General features: G+C 47.1%; 1 protein-coding gene across 3 annotated transcripts in view; it reads left to right on the forward strand.

Annotated features, from left to right (window-relative positions):
* Window positions 1–10,231, forward strand: part of SNX1 (sorting nexin 1) — a 34,055-nt gene extending 23,824 nt beyond the window's left edge. For all 3 annotated transcript variants that reach the window (XM_043919066.1, XM_043919065.1, XM_043919067.1), the window contains 9 exons: window positions 181–259; window positions 720–795; window positions 3,054–3,167; window positions 3,369–3,462; window positions 4,558–4,763; window positions 7,228–7,371; window positions 7,967–8,047; window positions 9,067–9,138; window positions 9,798–10,231. In XM_043919066.1, coding sequence (XP_043775001.1) covers window positions 181–259; window positions 720–795; window positions 3,054–3,167; window positions 3,369–3,462; window positions 4,558–4,763; window positions 7,228–7,371; window positions 7,967–8,047; window positions 9,067–9,138; window positions 9,798–9,848 — 917 coding nt within the window. In that variant the 3' untranslated portion in view covers window positions 9,849–10,231. The remainder of the gene's footprint in view (window positions 1–180; window positions 260–719; window positions 796–3,053; window positions 3,168–3,368; window positions 3,463–4,557; window positions 4,764–7,227; window positions 7,372–7,966; window positions 8,048–9,066; window positions 9,139–9,797) is intronic.
* Window positions 10,232–10,437: the final 206 nt, after the last annotated feature.

Genomic DNA, 10,437 nt, shown 5'->3' on the forward strand with positions numbered 1-10,437 from the left:
GAAAACTGACTCTTATGTAAAGAACCTTTTGTTCATGCTTGTGCATGACATAGAAGTGGCCTTTGGTTGTATTTTGTAGAGCTCCCTCATTGCCTTCCTCCTGTGGGCTTTTCTGCAGCCTAAAGCTTTTCATGATGATTTATAGTTTTCTTGTTTTTTTCTTTTTAAATTGTGTTCCAGGAATGACGAAAGTAAAAGTTGGGAAGGAAGATTCTTCTTCTGCAGAATTTCTTGAAAAACGGAGGGCTGCTCTAGAAAGGTAAGTACAATAAAACTTTTCTTGAGTACCACGAGAACAAATGAGGAGCTAAAACTGAGACTTAATTACCATGAGACATTTGCTAGAGTTAGTAGTGGTGAAACTTGAATGAGTTAAAGATTCCCACCTCCATGTTGTCTGTAGCCTTTCCTAAGTCTCTTTCCTTCCCACATTAGGAGCAGAGCATCCTCTTCTCTTTTCCTCTCCTGAGTGAGCAGGCAATCATATTCTCCTTCAACATTCAGGAATGGCTCTGCAGTCTCTCTCTAAGCAGTTACTTTTCTTTCCTTTTTGGAAATGTGAAGAATATGAACTTACATGTGCTTATAAGCAGTGTCATACTTAAGTGCCCTGAGGACATTTTAAAGTAATGAAAGACGTTGTACCACTGCCAGCATGGTAAGATGCCCCAAACTTTGTAAGGCCAGGTAAACTAACCAGATAACTGCTTACCCTGTAGGTACCTTCAGAGGATTGTGAATCATCCTACCATGTTACAGGACCCTGATGTCAGAGAGTTCTTGGAAAAAGAAGAGGTTAGTATTGTACAAACTGAATTTCACAATTCGTATCTACCCCTGTGAAATGAAACTAGTCCCTTCAACAAATATTTGCGCACACGCATATAGCCTAGTCTGACTGTATCATAGTTTTATAAGTGCCCAAAAGTGGAGAGTATCTTTCAGCCTCTGAAATAAAAGCAGCTCTGCCTACAGTCAAAAGTAACTGGTTGTAGAGGTCAAACTGCAACCCAGTTTTGTCTTACTGGATCAACACAGAGATCTGTTTGGCAGGTCTTGGCATGTCCTTCATAGGTTACTACTTGGCTTCGATTGAATGTTTATTTTGTGCCAGGAGCTGTGGAATTTTAGTTTAAAACCACTTAACCACAGACCTCAGAACTGCCAGCATGTAGCAAAAGTGTTGATTCAAGTGGACAGTCTTTTAACAGGCTATGCATAGGCTATTCATGATTGTGAAAAATTAGAGACAGTCCAGTTGCTAATAATTGAAGAGTTAGTAAAATATATCAATTCAACAAATACTTAATTCTCATCATAAACAGAAAGTATACAGAAATTCATTGGAGTGTACATTTGCAGAATGATGAGGGAGAGGGATAAATTAGGAATATGAGATTAATGGATATACACTACTATATATAAAATAGATAAACAACAAGGATTTACTGTATAACACAAGGAACTCTGTTCAGTACCTTGTAATAACCTTATGATGGAAAAGAATCTGAAAAAAAAAAAAATGTATATATATATATACATATACAACTGAATCACTTTGCTATACCCCTAGAACTAACACAGTACTATAAATCAACTGTACTTCATTTTAAAACAAGAATTATGAAATGAAACATGAAACAGCATATAAACACAGTTGAAAAAACACATTAGTCATTAAGAATCAAAAGAAACACTGGAATAAAACAGTGTTGTATCTCATAGGAAAGAAAAGTAGAAGGAAATAAGTGACAGTGTAGAACTGTTGTTTTGTATTTATTTTTTTATTTTGTTTTTATTTTTAAATTTTTCTTTAATTTGCATATTGTATACATTACTCAAAATAAGAAAATGGTACTAAGTAAGTATATGGGTTGCCCCACCAAAATGAACTTCTTTAATTGAAAATTCTCTGTCTAATGCTCTAAGTCTTAGTTCTCCTCTGAGATTCCTAAATCCATTTTTCCTTTTCGTGCCCTCATACCCGCCTGGTGCCCCTAGAGCAGGGTTTATCTCCAGTGGCACTGTTGACATTTTGGGCTGGATCACCCTTTGTTGTGGGGATGTCCTGTGCATTGTTGGTTTAGCAGCATTCCTGGCCTCTATCCACTGGATGCCAGTACCTTCCCCCACCTCCCGTCCCCAGGACTTTTTTAATTTGGTTGTGTCCAGAGTCTAGTTTTGGCAGTATCTTTCTTAGTTGCAGCATGTGGAATTGTTTGCAGTGGTATGTGAACTCTTAAATGCAGCATGCGAGATCTAGTTCCCCAACCAGGATTCGAATCCAGGTCCCCTGTAACTGGGAGCACAGAGTCTTAGCCACTGGACCACCAGGAAAGTCCCCTGTCCCCAGTTTTAGTAAGCAAAATTATCTCCATACATGACCAACTATCCCCTGGGGGCAAAATGGCCCTGAGTTAAGAAGACTCTCAAGAGTCCTGGGCACTAAAATCTAATTGTTCAGCGTGGTATACTACATACACTATGGATTCTTCAGCATCCTTTTCATGCCTTAGGAAAGGAGTGGGAAGACTGAACTAGTCAAATTGTTTCTAAGTATTTGGCATGCTTGACTTAACTAGATGTCCTCAATCTATTATGCTCCTTTGTTCCCTGAGGAAAATTCGAATGGAATTACAGCTTCAAAGTGTCTCAAGATTTAAGTCTAGCTGTGTGCGAGTATGCATCCAAAAAGAACTTTTGACTCTTAAACAAAAACATTTGGTATTTAAGCAGTTCGTGCCTGGGTAGGCAGATAATCTCAATATGAGGTCACCTGGACACATAACACACACTGCTTGTCTTTCTGCACACAATATCAGAAGCTGACAATTTTGCTGGTTCTCTTTAATGTGGTCCTTTGATTTTTTTTTTTTTTTTGGTCTCTTCACATTGCTATTAAGGATTTGTCTAACTGCCCTTGAAAATAACAGCCTACAGTTCAGATGATTTATTTGGCAAGTTTGGAGCATGCCGTCTGATGGATACTAACTCTTCTGAACCTAAAATAGGGGCAGCAGATAACTTGCCACCCCGCCTTCTTGGTCTTGTAGCTGCCACGTGCTGTGGGTACCCAGACATTGAGTGGCGCTGGTCTCCTCAAGATGTTCAACAAAGCGACAGATGCGGTCAGCAAAATGACCATCAAGATGAATGAATCCGACATTGTGAGTAGCACTGGGCCTCTCAGCTTCCCCAACCCCCTCAGGGTTATAGGTCAGAAGCCTTGAGGAGTCCTGAGATTAGAGACTTTATTTTTACAATAATTCAGTCCCTTAAAAAAGAAAAAAAAAACTGCTAAGGAAAAGACAGCTCTACACCTGTATGATGAGTAGCCTCCTTTAAAGCTTTGGGCCTGTGTGTTTCAGTGGTTTGAGGAGAAGCTCCAGGAGGTAGAGTGTGAGGAGCAGCGCTTACGGAAACTGCATGCCGTTGTAGAAACTCTAGTCAACCACAGGAAAGGTAATAAGCTTCTGATGTGCACTTGGAGCTGGGGGGAAACTGATGTCTCCAGTGAGCTAGAGATGGGAGGGCATGTTGTTCCCAAACCTCTCAGCCATTCAAGTTGAAATTCTCAACCCACTTGGTCCTTGATGTTCTGATCAAAGAGATAATGCCTTGCGTCTCCTGACAGGAAACATGCCTCTGCCGCTGAAGGCATTGTGCTCCACCTGGGAGGAGTGCAGAGAAGCCGTCCCGGTTACAGCTTGGCCTGGGACTGTGGGCTTCGGTTGGTGGCATTTGAGTTGGTGGCTTATATCCAAAATGATGTTACATGCCTTAGCTACACGGTCCAGTGAGAAATATGTAAATGTGGGAAACCATGTATGTCTCCTAACCCTTCTTCACCTTTCTCTGGTGAGATTTGCGTAAGAGCTAGTGAAATTTGCCAAGTTTGAATGCTTTTAACATGTTGATAATCAGAAATCTAAACAGGCAGAAAACCATTAGAATGGAGACCAATGTAAGGGTTGGCAAAATATGACCCAGCCCCCTGGGTCATATCTAGCCGTAGACCTATTAGTGATGGACCTATTGCTGTGGCTCTAAGTGGTTTTTAACATTTTTGAAGAGATGACGGGGTGGAAGGGTTGGGGGGTGGAGCAAGGAGAGTGAGCTGTATGTGGTCTGCAAAGGTTAAAATACCTGACTCTTCACCGAAAAGTTGTTCTGCTCTGATGCATGCAAGACTATTCAGTGCGTACATACACTCTCTCTCATGCAGGCAGGCTGCTTACTTTGAGCTCTGATGTGAGCATCAGAACGGTGCCTGTTTCTATTAACTGGCCCCTAGTTCCCCAGAAGCATCAGCACTGCTCCATCCAAGTAAGCCTAACCGAGGGAAGCTGAAGGCCACAGGCACCTCTCTGCTTGTGTGCCCGACCTGCGTCACCCTCACTCTCTGAGTTCACTTGGCTCTGGTGTAAGTGACCAGATTGCAGAGCCCACGGTTGCCAGACACGCAGGGGCCCGTGTAGCTCAGGCCCCCGGGCAGTGCCAGCCGACTTGTGCCTCTTCCCCGGGAGATCAGAGGCTCTGCTGTCTTCCTCCTTCCAGAGCTGGCGCTGAACACGGCCCAGTTTGCCAAGAGTCTGGCCATGCTTGGGAGCTCTGAGGACAACACAGCTCTGTCACGGGCGCTCTCCCAGCTGGCTGAGGTGGAAGAAAAGATCGAGCAGCTCCACCAGGAACAGGCCAACAATGACTTCTTCCTCCTCGCGGAGCTCCTGAGTGACTATATTCGCCTCCTGGCCATAGTCCGTGTAAGCATCTCGTTCCCCTCCTCTTTTTCCTCCACTGGGTTTAATTTGTCTTTTCCTTTGCTCTTCTTCTTCCCAAGGTGGTTTCATCCATTATAGCTTGAAATAGGTATAATTTTTCTACTGTCAAAAGAGAAAGTATCTTGTGAACTGAAACATCCATTAAACTCTTAGTTATCGCTGAGTCATTTTGAGGCCCACAACCAGTATTTTAAATCAGCTTGAAGAAAAGACCACTCTTGAATTTCCGAGTAGGCCCTTCCTTATTGTTGAAGCTGGACAGCATCCTATATTCCTTTCTTCAAGCAAGGCTGTTCCAGGCCTAGGTCTGGGCCCCTTGGAGCTGTGACTTCCTCCTCAGCCCTCTGGTCTTTGCCTTCTTAACAGTAAGCTGCAGCTTGGCCCTGGTAAAAGCTCCTGCTGGCTTCCACTTTTCCCTCCAATGTGGGCCACCAGGTAACTACACACAACCAGTGTGGTGCTACATGGAGGAGTGTGGCTAGGGGGCTGAGGGAGCTTGTCACCAGAGCTGTGCTGTGCTGACCACACCAGTGACAAGACTGCAGCCTGCCCCTCAGGTCAAGCACCTCACCTTCTCTTTTGGTGACCAGGGCACCCTGGTTTCCCTGACCTTTCAGAGTGGCTGAGGAAGCTTCACTGGGCAGTGAGATTAGCTCTGCATGGCCTCTCTGAGACAGAGGAAGGAGCCAAGAGGGAGCCTGGCACCTGCCCTAATAGGGCCTGAATCTGTCTGATCCAGGTTGGGACCAGAACGTCTGAGCCTCTGAGTTGGAACAGAGACACACACACACAGACATACACACACACACAGACACACATACTCACTCTCTCTCTCTCTCCCCCTGAGCTCTCCCCAGCCTGAGAACTCCTGCATTGTCAGGAGCCACGCTGCCCCCAGGACTCATTTTCTCCGTGATAGTGTTGCTTAATATAGTCTGTAAGATTGCTCACTGTCCTCTCCCTTTGCTGTTTGGTTTGCTGCTAACTCCAGAGTGGTAAGAGGCTGGAAAAATAACCTCTTGTGGAATGCTCAGAACAGGTCAGACTACTTAGACTGGAAAGCCACCCCAGGGAAGAGTTCTCTCTGGGAATGCTTTCAGAGAGCAGTGTTGTCTGGGACTTCTGGAGAGCTCAGCATTTGGATACAACCCTCAGGCCAGGGACCCTGTATGGAGAGGGGTGAGGGAGGCCTCTCTGAGGCAGCTCGCTTTGGTGCTCAGAACTGCAAAGCTGGTCTTTTCTCAGAGATCCCTCACCTGCCCTTCTCGTGGTTATGTGCTGGCAATGGGACTGGAGAGATGAACAGATGTTACTTCTCTGCTGAAACCTGCAGCTGTACCACAGTTAGCCTAGGGTGTTAGGTTGGATTTGAGGTCACACTTTACCTGAGCCTTTATTCGGCTGTATAGAAATTGCAGATAAGCAGCAGTGACAATGCAGGGGAAGATAAATTTGGTGTCATTTCACTCCCTAAGGTTCAAGTCTTGGCAAAGGCCTGAACTAAGGAGGCCTGGAAAACATCCAGGGAACCCTCATAGGGGAGGGGAGCAGAAGGAGCAGTGTTGGGAGGTTGCCCCAGGCAGAGGTCTTCCATCCCAGCCTCTTGAAGCCTACAGAGCCAGTGGGGGTGCGGGATGGTTTGCTTAGTCCAGGAGGCATCCTCTGGACATGCTGATTGTGACCACGGAACTGAAAACAGGGAAGACCAGCAAATGGACTTTGGAGAGCTTCTTGAAGGCCTTAATAGCTGCGAGCAGTTGAAGGTATGGATGAGATGAAGTTTACTTAGTATAAAGATCTGTTAAGCTGAAGGTGGTGGGGAGATCTGTCAAACTCACCCTGTATATTGTTTGGGTGTCAGTATAGAGTTTGCTTCCTCAGGTTGGTCTTCCCTGATGTGTCTCCCAGGCTCATCTAGGTCCCCAAGTGTTTTTTTTTTTTCAGTACTCTGCTTGTTTTTTCTCTACTCTGCATTCTTACAATTACTTATTGGCAATTAGTAATACAATGTCAGCCTTTCCTGTTAGACTTCAAGCTCAATGAAAGGAGGCCTATGTGTTTCGTTCCCCACTATATTCTTAGCCCTTGGCACAGGGCAGGCATTTAAGGAAAGTGTGTAGACTCATGAACTCATCTCAGGGAGTCCGTTTGAAAGCCATAGATTGGGCATGGGCATCAGACCACCTGCTTGCCCTCGGCCATCCAGCCTTGGGAGCAGCATGACACAGCATGACGCTAGTCTACTGGAGTCTTGGAGAGAAGTCTTACCCAAGCTTGTGCTTTTGGACGTTAAACTTCCAGCTAGGCATTAACACAGGATTGTGGAACCTGCCCTTGCTCGGCCCTTCCCCAGCACAGCCGCTGGGAGAGCCCCCTCCCCGCAAGGCAGAGCCAGCAGAGCGCCTGAAGGGCTGGTTGTGCTTTTCCCCAACCTTCACCCCCACAGGCCGCCTTTGACCAGCGCATGAAGACGTGGCAGCGCTGGCAGGATGCTCAGGCCACACTGCAGAAGAAGCGGGAGGCCGAGGCTCGGCTGCTGTGGGCCAACAAGCCCGACAAGCTGCAGCAGGCCAAGGATGAGATTGTAGAGGTGAGCCCCCCGAGGCAGACCTGCAGGGACGTTCTGGCTCCTGAGTGAGTCAGGGTTCCACCCCACTGAGCTGCTTAGAACCCCTCAGCAGGCAAGAGAACTAATGGAGTCTAAAGGACAGTGGCTGGCAAAGCCTCTGCGGATGGCCCAGGGTCTGCCTTGAGACCGGGCCCTCCTCCTCCTTTCCTGTTCAACCCATACTTGCCAAATTACAATCTCTGCAGGAGTGGTCCTGCCTGGGTCTTTGAAAAGCTCCAAGGTGATTCACATGTGTCCTCCTGGTGAGAACTAAATTCACTTCTCTGGGCCTCCCAGCCTTGCTGGCAAGTACCTGAACTGGAGCCTTGGGGGAACTAGATTTCTTAGGAACCAGACTTGGCCTGAGACACATGGCACCTCTTTCCCAGCCAGTTCCTAGAGGTGACCTCTACTGGAGACTGGATTACCTGTGGAATCTCCATATCTAATCTTACCCAGAGGGACAAACAAATGACCAATTGAGGTCTCAGATACACAGTTGCTGTTCAGAGGTAAAGACTTAATAGAGTAACTCCATAATATGATAAGGGATCCTTTCTTTCCTCTTTCTTCCCAGTGGGAGTCTCGGGTGACTCAGTATGAAAGGGACTTTGAAAGGATTTCAACTGTGGTCCGAAAAGAAGTGATACGGTTTGAGGTAAGATAGAAGATCCTCGCTCTCACCAGTGTGCAGTGCCTGGTTTAGTGGTGGTACTGGTTTTGTCCACATCTCTACTGAGTAGGGAGACAGATGGCAGTGCCAGCGACTTGGCAGTTATTGTGACCAAGCATGGCTGGTGTGTGTGTGTGTGTGTGTGTGTGTGTGTGTGCTTGGCAGTTATTGTGACCAAGCATGGCTGGTGTGTGTGTGTGTGTGTGTGTGTGTGTGTGTGTGTGTGTGCGCTTGGCAGTTATTGTGACCAAGCATGGCTGGTGTGTGTGTGTGTGTGTGTGCTTGGCAGTTATTGTGACCAAGCATGGCTGGTGTGTGTGTGCTTGGCAGTTATTGTGACCAAGCATGGCTGGTGTGTGTGTGTGTGTGTGTGTGTGTGTGTGCGCTTGGCAGTTATTGTGACCAAGCATGGCTGGTGTGTGTGTGTGTGTGTGTTTGGCAGTTATTGTGACCAAGCATGGCTGGTGTGTGTGTGTGTGTGTTTGGCAGTTATTGTGACCAAGCATGGCTGGTGTGTGTGTGTGTGTTTGGCAGTTATTGTGACCAAGCATGGCTGGTGTGTGTGTGTGTGTGTGTGTGTGTGTGTGTGTTTGGCAGTTATTGTGACCAAGCATGGCTGGTGTGTGTGTGTGTGTGTGTGTGTGTGTGTGTGTGTGTGTGCGCGCGCGCGCGTGCATGTGCATGCATGCTCACATTTGTATGTTTGTTCCTGAGGCAAAGTGGCTGTCCTCCACTGGTTGCTGGACCAGAGCAGTTAGACACAAAACAAAGCTCGCCCTGTCGTAACCCCTCTGCTCCCCTGTCCTTTCTCCTTGCTTTCCCACCCTGCCACCATTCAAGAAAGCCTTGCAAGAGGTTATTAGGCTGGAAATTGTAGCTAATCCAGCTGCTGCCTCTCCTTTCTGAGGCTGTGTTCAGCCTTGGTCAGCAAAAACATCACCATCCTGTCAAGAGGGGAAGGAGCAACTGTCCGGATGGTCAGTGTAGAATCCTGTCTCCTTTAGAAAGAGAAATCCAAGGACTTCAGAAACCACGTGATCAAGTACCTCGAGACACTCCTGTGTTCACAGCAGCAGGTATGTAACTTGTGCATGGCTTTCTTCCTCTCTGGCTTTCTTCCTCTCCTGCTTGCTTGGGCCAGCTGCATACTTGAGACTTTGGTCACAGGGGTGGTCCGGCATACATCAGGGGTCCAGGCCCTGCTTAATCAATAATTGAACATAAGTCCTATTTCTCTAACGTGGAGCATCCAGTAGGGTCTTTTGCTAATAAGCAGGATAGCCCTAATCCTACAGTGAGTTAGTTTTTAAGGACAAACCCCAACTCTCCTCTCCCTGTAACCCCCTGATACCACCTAGCCCCCTTGAGGCTGAGGCCCCAATCGGTATGTGGAACAGTGACCCTGTTGTGAGGAGCTGACTGACCTGAGCCAAGCTGTGGCCCCCACGGGAGTACTTCCTCTGGGGCAGAACCAGGACTGTCTTCAGACCTTGCACTTGATGCTTCCTTCAGTCTAGAGAGGTAAGGGCAGTGTGGCTGGCCAGCCAGTCTGTCCCAGGGTCCACTCTCAGCATACCCATTTCCTCAGCTTGGCCTCAGCCTAGGCCAAGCTGAAGAAATGGCCTCCCTGTGCTGGCCGAGGGCACTTGGGGGAGTGCCCTGGCTTGCTCCCCTTCCAGGCTCAGGCTCTGCCACTCTTTGGGAGCACTTGCTTACTGAGTGCACTTCTTTGCAGCTGGCTAAGTACTGGGAAGCCTTCCTTCCTGAGGCAAAGGCCATCTCCTAATGGACCAAGGACACCAGAGCCACCTGCCTGACGCTGCCTTTTTATACACTGTTCTCCACCTCTGCCGGACCCAGTGATGCATCCTGCCTAGCCTGGACTTTACCCCTTCCCTCCTGCCCCCACGACCGAGCTGTCCCCAGTCACTCTAACCGTTACTTCACTTAGCTTCCATATATATTTTCTTACCTGAAAGAATAGTTTCTTGCTTTAAGCAAAAGTCCTATACTAGGTGGTGGAATTAGGGGATGGGGTGGAGTATTGATATAAATATATAAATACAAATGTATATTTTTCAGGATGTGGTTAGGAACTGGGGATAACGTTTTCTGTTACTCCTGACGGTGCCATGAAAAGATTATGTAATAAAATACTTTAAAATTGGGTCACATGACTGAGAATGGTGGTGCTTTTTGCTCTAGGCTGGGGAGCAGTTGGGAAGCAGCTCTAAACAAGAAGTGCCCAGTAGAGTCATGTAATGAGTTCCTCTCCACAGGAACTGTGGGCCTTGGCTCCTGCTGCCCCAGAGGACTGGGGTTTCCTTTGCTCTCTCTACCCCAGCTGCCTGTTCTGAGGGTCTCTTACTCTTAAC

This window comes from Cervus elaphus, chromosome 12, assembly GCF_910594005.1.
Source record: "Cervus elaphus chromosome 12, mCerEla1.1, whole genome shotgun sequence".
NCBI lineage: Eukaryota > Metazoa > Chordata > Mammalia > Artiodactyla > Cervidae > Cervus > Cervus elaphus.